The following is a 16,923-nucleotide window of genomic DNA, read 5'->3' on the forward strand; positions in this document are numbered from 1 at the left end:
TTGATTTTGTATTCTCATGTTGGGTGGTTTTTTTTTTTTTTCCCCCCATATGACTCATACGAATTTTGACTTGTCTGATTGCTTAACATACTTCCATTAAAATTTTATTAAGCTGTAGGGACTCCTATAAGCATATTAACCCAATATTAACCCAAATAGCAGTCAAAATAATTTTCATGGAGATGGGTGGTCAACTGCTGGATATCTTTACATGAAGATATCACCTGTCATTTGTAGTTCTTTTAATTCTTAATAATTGAGAGTCTGTACTAAAATTCTTATATGAAATACTACTTTAAGTCCTTGCTACCAATTGCTGCCCTATTGGTTCTTTTAATTTTCATTGCTTTCTATTCAAGAGTTTACAAAGTCCTGTCTGGAAATGTATTATATCTACAGGGAAAATAGTCACTGTAGTTTTTTCTTGTTTTTTTCATCCATTTAAAAAATTGATGATTGAATTATGTATTAGTCCATTTCTTTTGCTTATAACACTACCTGAAACTCGGTAATTTAAATAGAAATAAAATTTATTTCTTACAGTTTTGGAGGCTGGGAAGTCCACCATCCAAGGAACGCATCTAGTGGGGGCCTCCTCATGGGTGTTGACTGTATAGCAATGCAGGGTATCCCATGGCCAGAAATTGCAAGAGCTCTGTCCTGTGCTCCTTATAAAGCCATAAGTTCACACCCATAACTCATTATTCCATGAATGGATTAATCCATTCACGAGGGCACAGTTTTTATGATCCAGTCACTTCTCAAAAGCCCCTCCTTTCAAATGTAATAGTTGTATTTTTCCACCCTCTTAACACTGTTACAGTGGGGATCAAGTTTCCAACACATGAACTTTTGGGGGACACATTTGACTCATAGCACATTGTTCCTAATGGGATGACATAAATATCATAAATGTTTGTGTGAAACATTGTCATTTACTTTCTTGCCCAGACATTCTAATTTATGAGACAAAACTTCTTTATGCCTCTGGTTTTGTCATATGCCAAAGTTTTGTCTTGCTTGATCATAATAGTTATCTGAGGTTTTGTTAGAAAGACAGAGATTCCCAAGCTTTTTCTTTGCAGGGTCTTATTGAGTAATGCTAGAGTGGGGCCTAGGCATTTTTTTTTTTTTTCACAAGACCTCCATTTGATTTCTATGATCAGGAAATTTGGGTTTCCCATATATCAAAAGGTTGCTCCTTATTAAAAAGTAATTTTTTTATCATGATAGTGAAGACTGAAGTCTTTGGGGTTACATAAAATTGGATTTAGGTTCTGACTACCACTTAATAGGTGAATGTCCTTAGGTATTATTTTACCTTTCTGAACTTTTTTGATTATCTTTAAAATAGGAATAATCTTTGCTACATTTCTATTGCTGGAAGGATTATATTAGATTATGCATGTTGTGAAGCAGATAGTGCCATCTCTGGTATAACGTAAGCACTTATTAAAATATTAGCAGGGACAAGAGGTAAGAATATTATTGCAAATATTTAGGGGGGGGCGATGAAAATAAACTGATGGCAGCTACAATGAAAGGGAAAACACATGAGTGACTACAGAGTTATAGAACTATGGTTAGATATATACATGGGACCCCAAAGAAGAAGTCACAAAAGTCTAGCTTATTTTTGTGCCTTAAACACAAAAAGTGGTCTAAAAACCCCACAAAAACAAAAAAACAGTGAACTGAAGTAAATGAATACAAGTTTTTCAAGTCTGGGTTAATGGTAGACTAATGATAATCAACATCTGAAATATGAATTGTGGAATTGTAGAAGAATACATCATATTTGTTTTCAACTTCTTAATTTTCCCTTAAGTCCCCCCAGTGATTTTTTTCTTATTTTAAAAAATATATTTAAATCCCCCTAGGAGTGCACTTTACTTGAGAAATATATCAAATATATTATTTCAGTTTTGTTATATCATCAAGCTGTGATTTATATGTTTCTATATATGCTTTTCCTGAATCCTTGGAATAAATTAATAGTCATTTCAAATTCCTTAGTTCTTTCTTGAGTAGACAGATGATTGAAAATAAGTCATCTAGTATTTAGTTGATAATGACTAATATTGCCGCCAAAGTTAATTAGAACCTGATTTTATTTTAGATTGCTGTCCATTATTTAATAGTATTTTCAGTTTTTTAATGGTCTCGTTGATTCATTTTTATGTGCAACATATCTACTTTTAGTTATAGTTTATTTTATTCCAGTTTTGAGGAAAAGATACCCATTTTTGTATTTATGGTAGGAGCCTTTTTCTTTGTGCTGTGGATCCAATTTATGTCCTCTTGCCTGCTCTTAGAATTTTTTTCATCAGTTATCTTCTTGTGCCCGCTTCGTTGCTTTCTTCCTCTAGATTGCCTACTTTTGTACATCTATTCTGTAGATTACCTATTCTATTCTTTTGTAAATCACCAAATTCCTTAGAAACAGTAGTCTGAGCTCATTTCTAGTCTATTATCTTACAACCACTTCTTTCTTAATTCCTTGTAATGTCATTTTCTCTCTCTGCCTTGAGAATATTACTCTGCTGTCACTAAGTTTAAAAGCCATTTCTGAATCTCTTAATATGGACACTGTCAGGCACCTTTTTATAGAATACTTTCTTCTGTGCTATCTTGATTTTTGTTCCACCTCTCTAACCAGTCCTTTTCTATATTTCATTCTTTCTTTTGTTGGTTAAATATAACTATTTTCAGTTTACTTCACTTATTCTTTTCCATTAGTATCACAACCACTATCATTGCTTCAACTATCATCTCTGCAGTGATTCCTAAATTTGAATATTTAGCCTCACCCTCTCAACCAACTCTAGATTCAGTTGCTTATTGCTTGGTGGTTGTATTCAGTAGAACTCATCAGTTCACCATCTGCTTTTCCTGAAATTCATATTTCAGATGATGATTATCATTATTAGTCTACCATTAACCCATACTTGAAAAACTTGTATTCATTTACTTCAATTCACTGTTTATTTGTTTTTATGGATTTTTTTGGACCACTTTTTGTGTTTAAGGCACAAAGATAAGCTAGATTTTTGTGACTTCTTCTTTGAGGTCCCATGTATATATCTAACTATAGTTCTATAACTCTGTAGCCACTCATGTGTTTTCCTTTTCATTGTAGCTGCCACCAGTTTATTTTTATCACCCTCCTAAATATTTGCAGTTGATATTCTTATCTTTTGCCCCTGCTGCCTCCAAATTGATCTTTCTGAAGGACGTTATTGGATTACCTCTCAGCTTAAAAACCTTCAAGGACTTTCCATTGTCTTCAAGCATTGTATAAATGCATTATTAATATTTTATATTTAGAATAACAGTCATATTATTATTTTAAAAAATGATTCATTTTCATTTAAAAGAATTTAAGCAATATAGCAAAAGAAACTAAAAATCTCGCTGAGTGATAGCCACCATTAACATCAGGCAAAACACTGTTCTAGACATATCTCCAGAATTATGTTCAGATTGCATGAATAGATAATTTTATAAAATATAATTATGCTATACTTGATACTTCTTTAAAGACATATGAATGTCTCTTTTAGTTCCATTTTAAATGAAAGAATTGAAATGGAAGTAAAATGGAAGAAATTGTTGAGTTTGTAATAAATGTTTCTTTATCACGAGAGGGATTATTTCCCATAAGATATTTTTAAGGTTTTAGAAGATTAAGAAACATATTGAGAGGATGGAATTACTATATTTTTTCAACCTCCTTTTAATTTTGGATAATTCGGAGGGAATCCCTACTTAAAAGATGAGAAAATTAGCATTCATATTTCCTTCTATCTTTGTAATCACCCTTCAGTAATTTTTCATAGTTTTATTAGTTTTACATTGTTAAAGTTTATCACATTTACATTTTGCTCTGTAACTGTAAATTCCTCAGTTTAGTTTTCCTTGCATATATAAATAAAAATCAATGCTTACCAGTTCTCCATTCACGAGTTCTTTGTTTTGATTTATCTTGGTTTTCTGGACCAAGTAACTTTTTTCAGGGATAGCTCATAGGTGCTTTGTTCCTTGAGTTCTAGCATATTTCAGGCTTATGACATTTTTACCTAAATTATATCTTGGCCAGAGACCAGATTCATGATTCACAATATCTTTCCTTCAGAACTTTGTAGGCATTATTCTGTTGTCCTCTATTATTAACTATTTCTTTGGGCAAGCTTGATGCCACACTGTATTTTTTCTTTCTTGTAGTTGGCTTGCATTTACTACTTGAAAGCTTAAAATTTTATTATTCTTCCTTAATGTTTTATGATTTAGTAAGGATATTCTTGATTTTGATCTTCTGAGTCAGTTTTTTATGAAATAATGTAAGCTTTTTTAATCTTCAATTTGTTCCTTTTTTTCCTGGTAAACATTTCCTGTATTTTATGTTGGAATATTTTCTGTTGCCTTTTTTAACTGCATAGGTATTATTTATCTTTATCTTTATCTTTATCTTTATAGTAGGTCATCTTGACTTGTTCTCCATATTCAAGGCTTATTATTTATCCATTGATTTTTATTTTAAAAATCTGTATTAACTGGGATTATAACAAGCCTTTCCTCTATTAATAAATTGGGTTTTTACTGTCTTTGTTCTGTTCCCTGCTTTTTCAAATTTAATGAATTCTGTGATAGTGTTTCCTTTGTCCTCAGTTTGTTTCCTTAGCTCTCTAATCATCCTTTATTTTATCATTATATTGTGTTATCATCTTGCTCCTTTAAATATGTGTTCTTGTTAACTTCGTCAGTGTTACAAAGTTTGCCTAGGTAATTTTCTCCTATTTTTGGGTTATGTTTTCTTCCAGATTGGGTTTTGCATCTGACTTTTGCATACTCTCTTCCCCCTGAATTTTGTTTTATTTATTTTGCTTAGTGTATTAGATCCCATTTCTTTTTCTTTCATCCTGATTATGCTTAACATGTGAGCTCTGAAATAGTAAAAATAAATTTTCCTTGAACATACTTGTTTTTTTTATACTTCCAGTACAGTTTGAAAAGATGGTTATATGATTAATCTACTTATAAAAATACTTATCAAAGTGGCTTCATGGCATGGAGATTGGGAAAGCATGGTTAGAATTATATTTAAACTTTCTTATTTCTAAAATATCTTGAGATAGGTTTTATTCCATCCAGTATGGATTCATGGCGTCTATGCTTTTGTCACAGGTAGTCAGCTCCAGTGTTCAATTCCCTATATCATTCTACCATTTTTATTCTAGCATACCCTCCCTCTGGCTTTCAAAAATGAGAGATTTGATCCCAACTGGTTTTTTGAACTTTATCATTAGCTATACTTTGCTCATAAAATCTGTATTCTCTAACAAAACTTGGCTGTTAAGAGTCAATACATGTGAAGTTGAGGATGCAGTACATAATGCACTACCTTGTACTTAATTGTCACTTATTTAGTATATTTTGAAAAAAAGATTCGTTGTTTTGACCTCTCAAACTTATTAGAATAACATAAACATACCTATTTATTTATTTATTTTTTGTTTTTTTGTGACCGGTAAGGGGATTGGAACCCTTGGCTTGGTGTTGGCCGCACCGCGCTCAGCCAGTGAGCGCACCGAACCCGGGTCAGGAGCGCCGCTGCGCTCCCAGCGCCGCTCTCCCGAGTGAGCCATGGGGTCGGCCCTAAACATACCTATTTAAATGTTGGAGTAATATATGGTTGCAAATTATAATGATGGTTATACAGGTAGAACTTTGTAAGATGGACTCAGTGAGAATCTTAAATTGTTCTTGACTTTAAAATATTTTCAGTAGCAGACCTCTAAATCAGTTTTTACTAAGGCCTGTGGATTTGTTATACACACTGGATTATTTTCCATTCTGAGGTAAATATTAAAAGAGTTATATGTCATTTATTTTTTTGTTCTGTGCCTATCACTGTTTTAAGTTATTATATAAAAACTTGTTAAATTACTTATTGATGTGATGTGCCTAAGAATTAACTTGATTTGAATCTCACTTTCTTTGTTGTTATTGGAAGGTAAATGAAATTGCCTTTATAAATACCCTTGAAGCCCAGAATAAACGCCATGATGTTTTATCAAAATTGAAGGAATATGAGCAGAGGCTTAATGAGTTACAGGAAGAACGTCAGAGAAGACAGGAAGAAAAGCAAGCACGTGATGAAGCTGTGCAGGTAGGTTTTTATTCAGTAAACATTTATTGAGCACCTGTTATGTGCTGAGCTCTGAACTAGGTGCTGAGGATCCAAAAAGAAGTAATACCTAGTCTTTGTTTCTAAAGGTGCATGGATTAATACAGCACTGTTTGGAAACATGAAATCTGATTGCCAAAAGACAGTGTTTTCTCTCTTAGATAAGGTAATCAATGCATTAGTCAGTTGACTGCAGTCATAGAAATAGAGTCTCTAGCAGCAACCAGGTGAAGGATTGAATTGCTCTGGAATGATTGTCATCTGTTCTTTTCTAGTTGGGTTTGGTAAGAATATGCTCCTCTCCCCCAGTAAAAAAGGATTGTTCTTGAGCCAGTATATATAGCCTTAAAGAATTGGGTAATCTTTATGCTTATGACAAGGCGTACCTATCATTTATTGGGCAGTATCACCAGATTATAATTATTTAGCTTTTAACCTCTGCTGCAAACCCTAGGTTAGCTCCCGTTTTCAGGATTGGAAGAAAGATTAGAGCATAAACTGTACTGCTGTTTTATAATCTATTTTAGATCTTTCTCAGTAAAATTCCTCGTCCATAGACTCTATTAGGACTTGACATTTTTGATGTAGATAAATTTTGCAGTGTTCAAATATAAATGCAGACATACTATATCTATTATGACTAATATTTACTTGTTCATTCATTCAATAATCATGTTATTGAGTTACTACAAATAATATGTTCACATGGAGACATATACATAAATAAATTTAACCCATCAGGATAAGTGCTATAGTAAAGGCATTCTCAGTCACACAAAGGAGAGAGAGGACATGAGAAAGCAGGAAAAGTTTCATGGAGGAGATACTTCAACTAAGTTTTTAAAAATGAGACTATTATAAATGATGTAGAGTTAGAGAGCAGATCATGAAAAGCTTTGTTGTTATGTTAAAAATTATGGAAGTTATTAATCATGTTTCTTCACTGGTGGTTTTAGAAAATTAAAATGTCAATACATTTTTAAGGTTATTGATTACTTTTTGGTATTTGTGGACATTAGCAGGCATTTCCATATTCATCCTTGATCTCTTCTATTTGATTTGAGTCCAATGTCTTACCTTAATGAGGACCAAGCTAACCTAAGTTTAAAAATACAGAATGCTCCTATTGGAGGAACTTTAGCTTTTCCTGTCCAAGAATCAGCAAATATTTTTATTTTATTATTTATAAGTTAATTCTCTATTAACTTATACCCTTAAATGAATGAATAAAGTAATAGGATATTTGAATTTTTAATTTTAGCCTTCTCTTTAGCATTATTGCTGTCTTTCTCTATAGCAGGACCATTTTATAAAAAGTCATGTTTTGTAAGTTATGTATTACTTTTCAGCAACTATTAGGCATTAATAACTAAGAGATAAATAAGACATGATCCTTGCTTTATGGTAAATAATAAATTACCGTTTCATGTGAAAGAGTGTAATTAAAGTATGTACAAGGTACAGAGGTACCTACCACAGAGGAGGTCATAATTAACTCTATAGGAGGAGAATGTCAGGGAAAATTCTCTGAAAAAGGTGATTTCTTAGCTGAGTTGTAGGGAGAAATATATGAGTATAATTGTATATTTTTAAATAGACATTTTTGGTTTCTTTCTCTGCATTTTGAAGATTTTAAGATTTGAAATATAATAGTTATTTCCAATTTAAAACTGATGAGTCTTGCTTCACAATTTGGAACATTCAGTAAAGCTTAAAGGAAAACAGTTTACTAGAAAGTAGTAAGGAATTTCCTGTACCTACCAACACTTTAAAAATTGTTTTGACCGTTCGCCCCCAAATTGTTTTGATACTTCAGAATTATTTTTCTTTTTTGAAATGTAGAAATTACCAATGGATTTAATTTTCTGAAAAATTTAAAATTTATCTACATCAGTTTAATTGAGATATACTGACATTGTTAGAAAAATCCACTGGTAATATACAACATATAAAAATGTATAGTCATTTCTAGCTGTGTAAGGCACTAATGTCAAACATTCTATAAATACAATAATAATAGTAAGATCCTAACTTTATATAGAATTTCAAAGACCCCCCCCATCTACTTTATGTTTACTCTTTTTTTTTTTTTTTCCTTTTTGTCTTTTTTCGTGTCCGGCAACGGATCGCAACCCTCAGTGTCGCGCCCGTACAGGACCGGGACCGGCAACGGGATCGCAACCCTCGGTGTTGGGCCCGCACCTCGCTCCGCCAGTGAGCGGGAACTGGTCTGTATGTGGGATCTGAACCCTCGGCGGGAGCGCCACCGCACTCCCAAGCGGTGCACTGTAGCAGTGCGCCACCGGGCCGGCCCTTTATGTTTACTCTTGAAACATTCCCATGAACTGTTAAAAGGCAATTGTGATCCTTGTTTCTTGTAAGTGAAATACTTAGTGCTGTCTTCATATATTCTCAATTGCCATTGTTTTTATGTATATTATTGATTGGTTAGTTTTAGCTTGGTTTTTTTTAGAAATTCTGCTTTGTTTTTTGCCCTGATCATTTGCATTGTAGGCATAAAGAGGGGGTTGCAGAATCCTTTCTTAGGCTGCCATAGGTACACCCCTGCCTATGAAGTATGTGAGGGTCTGAGAGTTTCTTTTCAAGTTATATTTCCAGGTCATTTGTTGTAGGTTTATATTGTTTGTAGGTATATAGACTCATAATGCATGTTATTTTATAGAGTTATGCTTCGTATATTAAACATATTTATAGGAAACCTCTGCCCTGTGCAAGGTGCTCTGTGGGGTACAAAGTCCTATTTTTAGGGGCTTAAATTTTGGATTGGAAAATGCTAGCTCACCTTAATAATTTTTACTCATTAGCTGTATAGTTACCAGTTCTCTTTTCCATTTATTAAAAACAGAACTTAAAAGGTTAGATAATTTTTGAAGTCCAATTACCTCTTAATGCAAAGTTGGAGTACATCTTAAATCTATGAAAACAATCAGCAAGTTGACATTATATTTATGAGTCTGCAACTTGGCTACATTAAAGTAATTATTTTTACATAATATTATTTCCTTTTAAAGGCCAACTTATAATTTTTGCAGTTATATTCCATAAACTTTTGGTTTTATAAAATATGAAATGAAAAGGTCTGTTTCAGTTCTTTATATTTAATGCCTAAGCCTTTTGCATTTCATTGTGAAGAATGTGTTTCAGACATAATACAGATTTTTTTTTAACTTTAGATAAATTTGACTATAAGAGAAAGTATTTTTGGTTATATTTTTCTTAAAGGAGAAAATTTTCTGTGCCAGATTTGATTGTTTTTAGTATTAAGAGTTTTTGCAATCTTATATATCTAAACATGTTTCCACATAATACTCTTGATTAGTAATGAGAAATAGCTAATAGCCAGTTTACAAATAGTATGCCAGACGCTAAAGAATATATTTAAAATCTAATGCATGTGTCCAACAGTCTATAATCTTCCAGATATGCCCTCCTGAAATCAGTGCATTCCCTCCAATTCCCAGTTCCTCCCCCCTCAGAACTCATAGGCCCCACCACCCCCAACCTCACCTCAAGAAAGAAAGAAATTGGGATCTTTTTGGCTTATTTCTTTAAAAAGGTTTTCTTTTCCTGAGGTAGATAGAGTTTGTTGTAGAGATGAAGTTACCATTGTGAGCTCAGTTAACTAACAGATGTTTGAATCTCTTTTCAGTGTTGTCTGAACAGAAACTGCTTTATTTTTTTTCTGCTGTTCTTTACTGAGCCCTTACTGTGGCCAAACTCTATGCTGAGTACTTACCTATATTAGTGATTTAGATCCAACAATAAACTGAAACTGCTTATGGTGAAATGACTATGTAAGTAGTGGGTACTAGAGCCTACATCAGCATATTCCTTTAATCATTAATAGGAGGGGCCAGGGAGAGGTTGTGTGAGCTACCTGGGAACATGGATGGATTGAAAGAAGTGTATCAGTATAGCTAGTAATGTGGTGAAAACTATCAAAGAACTGCTACTGGGCAAAAAGATACACAGAACCCAATATTTCATATTGAAATTTACCTTATTTTGATGAAGTATCTTCTGCCTTGATGATGATGATGATAACTAATTTTTGATAATTTGCTGTATGTCAAGATCTGTGGTTAGTGGTTTGCATATGTATTATTGTTATTTATCTTGCAGAAAACAAAGGCACAGAGAATGTGACTAAATAGAACAGAGTCAAGCAGCTAGTGAATAACGAGGTCAGGAAACAAAGCCAGGGAAACTGATTCAGTACCCACTCTCATATCCACTGTACTGTATTATATTGCCTCTTTCTTCTTCCTGTAAGCTTTCTTCACTTAATTCTATTATGAAAGCTTAGTTCAGAAATAAAGTGTGTTATTGTTTTTTGTTTTTTTTTTCATCATGTTCAGGTATTTCTATAACCATGTATTAACTACAAGCCTTCAGAAGTGGTTAATCAGAAAATATGTGTTAGGTTCCCACAGAATATGTATAGCATATTTGCTTAAAATACCATTTATTGTTATAATTATGTATAACACTGATTAGTGACATATGAAAACCAGATATCATTGCTGTTTGATTTTTGTTTAAATTCTGAGAAGCAGTTCCTAGTGGCAAGCCAGGGATCTACTTGGTTTGAATATAGAAGGGGACTTCAAAAAGTCTGTGAAAAAATGGAATTAAAAGACAAAAATAAAAAATAAACTTATTTTTCAACAGAAGCTCCACCAAGTTCAAGATACTTTGTAAGCAGTGATACCAGTATTTAGTACATCCCTAAAGAACCGAGGGCCCTAGGAATTTATCCATGTCAATACAGTCTTTTTTACATTATTAACTGAAGAGAAATGGATGCCCTTGAAAGATTTTTTAAGATTAGGTTACAAAAAGAAGTCAGAAGGAGCCAAATCATCACAGTAAGGTGGATGTGTAATGATTTCCCATGGAAACTCTTGCAAAATTGCCCTTGTTTGATGAGAGGAGTGAGCAGGAGCTTTGTCCTGTGTAAAGGACTCTCTGGTGAAGTTTTCCTGGGCATTTTCATACTGAAGCTTTGGCTGACTGTCTCAAAACACTGTCATAATAAACATAGGTTATTGTTCTTTGGCCATCCAAAAGGTCCATGAGCAAAATGCCTTGAGCATCCCAAAAAACTGTTGCCATGACTTTGATGGGTCTTGCTTTTGCTTTGACTGAACCACTTCTACCTCTTGTCTTTGTCTTCAGGATCGTAACTAGTAAAGCCACATTTCATTTCCTGTGACAAATCTTGGAAGAAATGCTTCAGGGTCTTAATTCCACTTGTTTAAAATTTCCATTGAAAGCTCTGCTCTTGTCTGCAGCTCATCATCTGGGCACAAGTTTTGGCACCCATTGAGCAGAAAGTTTGCTGAACTGTAATTTCCCAGTCAGAATTGTGTGAGCTGGACCAATTGAGATGTCTGTGGTATTGGCTATTGTTTCTGCTGCTAATTGTTGGACCTCTTCAATTAGGGCATGAACAAGATTAATTTCTTCCTCACAAATGGATGTGGATGGTCTGCCACTGCAGGCTTCATCTTCAACATCATCTTATCTCTTCTTAAAACCAGTTATCCATTTGTAAACTGCTGACTTGTTTGGGACATTGTCCCCATTAACTTTTCGTAAAGCATGAATGATTCCACCATTCTTGCACCCAAGTTTCACCTTAAATTTGATGTTTGTTCTTCTATTTTAGCAGAATTCATGTTGCTCTGATGGGGGCTCTTTTCAAACTGATGTCTTATCCTTCATAGTGCCTCAAACTGGATCCTGTTCAGACATGTTATAACAAGTAGTATGAGTTTATTTTGGTACAAAAAAAATATTGCAATCCATGCGTAGTTTTTTCATAGTATGTGATTTTTCATGAGCTTTTGGAAAACCCTTTGTATGTTTGTGTCAAAGGTATGTCACCTTTAGTCATTTTCATTTTACTCATAATCCTAATATCTTTAAAAATATTTCTAACATTAGGAACGCAAGAGAGCTCTAGAGGCAGAACGGCAGGCCCGTGTAGAAGAATTGTTGATGAAGAGGAAAGAACAAGAAGCCCGAATTGAACAACAGAGGCAAGAAAAGGAAAAAGCCCGTGAGGATGCAGCTCGGGAACGAGCTAGGTACCACTTCTTGCTATCTTGATTTTGATCCTGATGAACATTTTGCACTGAGTGAATATTCAAATCAAGTCTTAAAATAAAGACATTTGCTGTCATGTAGATTTTTTAGGAAGATTCAGAAATACAGAAATGTGGTAGTAATTTTCAATTTCCGGGAATCGTGACATTGTACTCAAAATGGAAACTTTTAGGAATTTTCTATTAGATGAGAAACTTGATATGTCAAGATTTTTTTTGTTTAAAAAGTAGAATTTGATTCTGGCTAGCTTCAGCAAAAGCGAATTTTTTGGAAGATATTGGGAGCATAAGTAATGGGAGTTTAGAGACCAGGCTTGGAAATGGTCAGTCATCAAAGGCTAGGTCACAAGAGCCACAGCAGTGATCTTTTGATGGAAATAGTGTGGTAAGCATGTTGCCATTTTTATTAGGATAAACTGACCTTCATTTATCTCAACATTTTTCATCACTTGTTTAAGATTCAGAGACACGGAGAAAATTTTTAATTGGCCATGCCTAAGTCCCTTTTGTTGGTGTGTATCTTACTGACATGTGATATTTTCTGATATCTTAATTGTAGCAAATTTGGTTGATGTGGAAAGATAGCTCTTTATGGTTTTAATTTGTTTTTCTACTTCTCCCCAATTAATAAGGCTGAGCAACCTTTCACTTTTATGAGCTGTTCAGGTTTTTTTTATGTAAAGTGCCTATTCAAATTTTTGTCCATTTCTCTGTTGGGATCTTTTTTTCTTATTGGTGTTGAGGAATGATCTTTACTAGATAGTTATTCTTATCAGTTGCATATATTTCAAATACGTTTATAGGTTGTGTCTTGCCTTGTCACTCTATCATGTCTTGATTAACTTTATTCTTGATTGCAGTATAGTAGAACTGAACAAACTTTGTGATTTGTCCCTTTTGTTCCTGTTTAAGGAATCATTTTTTATCCTGAGTTATAAGTTATTCTTTAAAATTTTGTAGTTTATCTTTAATAGTAAAGTCTGTATTCATCTGGAATTGATTTCATTGTACGTTTTGAGGTAGGAATTCAATTTCTTTCTTTTTTTTTTTTAATCTGGAATTCCATTGTTCTAGCATACTTTATTGAGTAATCCATTTTTCCCTATTGGTCTGCAAAGCTTTCTAACATAAACTAAGTTTTCAAGTGTGCATGGGTCTGTTTGTGGGCTCTTTGTTCAGGTCCAGTGGTCACTTATTTTATCCTCTGCTTTAATTATTAAAGCTTTATAATAATTTTTGGTGTCTGATACAATCCCTCTTTTTTTTTCTCATCTTATATTTTATTAGGACTGGCTTGGTTCTTTTCCACATCTTTGTAAATTTTAGAATTCGCTTGCTCAGTTTTGTACTAAAAGAGAAACTGTAAAATTTGTACTGGAATTGCATCAAATCTATACAGACGGGTGAAGAGATTGCTATTTTTTATATTAAATATGCTAATTTATGAACATGCTACTAAATGTTTTTGTACTGATTTAGGTCTTTAAAAATGTTTTTATATAATGATTATAACTTTTTTCTATAAAGGTTTCTTTTAAAAAATTTTTATTGAATCATAATTGATTATACATATTTTTTGAGTTCAACATTGGCGTATGTTGATCAAATTAATATTACTAGCATATATATTGTTATAAGTCATACTTATTCTTTATGCCCCTTGTCCAAACTCTCCCTATCCCCCTCTCTCTCCTCCCTCCCCCCTCTAATTACCCTAGATTTCTTCTCTCCTTCTGAAAGAGTAATGGTTACTCTGTTGATTTGTTGCCTAGATGATATGTCCAATACTGAGAGGTGTGTTCAGGTCCCCAAGTATTATCGTAGAGCAGATGCTGCTTCTGTCACTTTGGGATAGGCTTTGTGGAGATAGACATCCTCTTCTTTTCTTTGGTCTCTGCTGGTGACTCTTCTTGTGTCAGTGCACTCCAGCAGCTGGTGGACCATCTGTGTGGTGGTTGTGACGTCTAGCCACTTTCACAGCAGCCATGGTTATTGTGGCTGTGGTAGACCACCCACATGGAAGTGATGTTTTTGGCATGCTCCTTGGCACTGGTGGTGTGCCTGGTTCTGGGGGGGGGCATCCAGTCCCTGGCTCCATACCTCAGGACCCCAGGCGGGCCCCGAGGCACTGGCAGTGTGCCTGGTTGTGTGTGGGGGGGTCTGGTCCCTGGCTCCATGCCCCAGCTCCCTGGGTAGGCCCCGAGGCACTGGCAGTGTGCCTGGTTATAGGAGGGGGGGTCCCCCAATATATTTTATCTACCCATTCATTTGTTGAAGGACACTTGTGTGGCTTCTTCCTTTTGGCTATTATGAATAATACTGCTATGAACATGGGTGTACAAATATGTGTTTGAGTCCCTGCTTTTAATTCATCTATAGCCAGAAGTGGAATTGCTGGATTATGTGGTAATTCTATGTTTAATTTTTTGTGGAGAGCAATACTGTTTATCAGCTGCATTATTTTGTATTCCCATTAGCAATGCACAAAGTTCTGATTTCTCCACATTCTAAACAATGCTTTTTATTTTCTGTTTTTTTGATAATAACCATTCTAAAGGGTATGAAGTGATATTCCATTTTCATTTTGATTTGCATTTCTCTAATGATTAGTGACATTGAGAATCTTTTCATGTGCTTATTGGCCATTTATATATTTTTTGGGGGAGAAATACCTATTCAAGTCCTTTGCCTATTTTTTAATAAGGTTGTTTTCGTGTAGGAGTTCTTTATATATTCTGGATATTAACCCCTTATCAGACTTTTTTTTTTTTTTTTTTTGTGACCAGTAAGGGGATTGCAACCCTTGGCTTGGTGTTGCCCGCACCACGCCCAGCCAGTGAGCGCACCGGCCATCCTTATATAGGATACGAACCCGTGGCCTCAGCGCTCCCAGTGCCACACTCTCCTAAGTGAGCCATGGGGCTGGCCCCCTTATCAGATATTTGATTTGCAAATATTTTCTCACGTTCTGTGGGTTGTCTTTTCAATTCTGTTGATAGTGTCCTTTGATGCACAAAAGTTTTTAATTTTGATATAGTCCAATTTATATATTTTTTCTTTTGTTGGCTGTACTCTTGGTGTCATATCCAAGAAATTATTGCCAAGTCCAATGTCATGAAGTTTTTTTCTTATGTTTTCTTCTAACAGTTTTATAGTTTTAAGTCTTATGTTTAGATCTTGGATACATTTTGATTTAATTTTTGTATATGGTGTAAGATAAGGGTTCAACTTCATTCTTTTGCATGTGGCTATCCAGTTTTCCCATTGCAATTCCTAGCATACATTATCTTTTCCCCACTGAATGGTCTTGGCACCCTTGTCAAAAGTGATTTGACCATATATGGTGTGGCTTATTTCTTGGCTTTCTGTTCTTTATTTTTTTTTCCATGAAGACATTTTTATTTTTATTTATGTATTTATTTGTAAATTTTTATTTTTTATTGAATCGTATTGGTTGTACATATTTATGAGGTGCAGACTTATATTTAATACATGTATACACTATGTGATGATCAAATCAGGGTAATTAGCATATTCATCATCATGAAAATGTATCATTTCTTTGTGATTTGAGCTCATTGCTTCTAGCCATTTGAGAACATACAATAAATTATTGTTAATTACAGATGCCTAGCATTATTGTACACCACTAGAACTTATTTTTCTTTTCTAGCTGTAATTGTGTTTCAATTAACCAACCTCTCCCTATCCCCTTTCGCAGCCTGTAGTAACCAGAGTTGTACTCTTTACTTCTGAAAGCTCACCTTTATTTTTCTTTTTTCACTTCCCACATATAACTGAGAATATTCATTATTTAACCTTTTTTTTTTTTTTCTTTTTCATGACTGGTAAGGGAATCGCAACCCTTGGTGTGGTGTTGCCCGCACCACGCTCAGCCAGTGAGCGCACCAGCCATTCCTATATAGGATCCAAACCCGCGGGAGTGTTGCTGCGCTCCCAGCGCCGCACCCTCCCGAGTACGCCACGGGGTCGGCCCCATTATTTATCTTTTTGCACTGGTCTTACTTCACTTAACATAATGTCTACCAGGATCATCCATGTTGCCCCATGTGACAGGATTTCATTCTTTTTCACAGCTGAGTAGTATTCTATTGTGTATGTATACCACATTTTCTTTATCTATTCATCTGTCAGTGGACACCTAGGTTGATTCAGTATCTTGGCTACTGTGAATAATATTGCAATAAACATGGGGGTGCAGATATCTCTTCAGTATGCTAATTTCCTTTTTTTAAAAAAATAAGTACCCAGCAGTGGGGTTTTTGGATCATATGGTAGTTCTATTTTTAGTTTTTTGACAAACCTCCATACTGTTTTCCATAAGAGCTGTACTAATTTACATTCCCACAATGTATAAATGTTACCTTTTCTCCACATCTTCTCCAGCATTTATTATTTTTTGTCTTTTTGATAATTTGTCCCTCTGTTCTGTTCCATTGGTCTATATGTGTGTCTTCATGCCAGTCCCACATTTTTTTTTTTCTTTTTGTCTTTTTTCGTGACCGGTAACGGGATCGCAACCCTCGGTGTCACGCCCGCACCCAACCAGTGAGCGGACCGGTCTCTATATGGGATCCGAACCCT

At 34.4% G+C, this 16,923-nt stretch overlaps 1 protein-coding gene across 1 annotated transcript in view; it reads left to right on the forward strand.

Annotated features, from left to right (window-relative positions):
- SCAPER (S-phase cyclin A-associated protein in the ER) overlaps positions 1-16,923 on the forward strand; it is a 396,020-nt gene that overhangs the window by 34,179 nt on the left and 344,918 nt on the right. Inside the window, exons 8-9 of the mRNA XM_008574198.1 lie at positions 6,014-6,169; positions 12,158-12,300. Coding sequence (XP_008572420.1) covers positions 6,014-6,169; positions 12,158-12,300 — 299 coding nt within the window. The remainder of the gene's footprint in view (positions 1-6,013; positions 6,170-12,157; positions 12,301-16,923) is intronic.

Source organism: Galeopterus variegatus, unplaced genomic scaffold (assembly GCF_000696425.1).
Source record: "Galeopterus variegatus unplaced genomic scaffold, G_variegatus-3.0.2 Scaffold1012, whole genome shotgun sequence".
Taxonomy (NCBI): domain Eukaryota; kingdom Metazoa; phylum Chordata; class Mammalia; order Dermoptera; family Cynocephalidae; genus Galeopterus; species Galeopterus variegatus.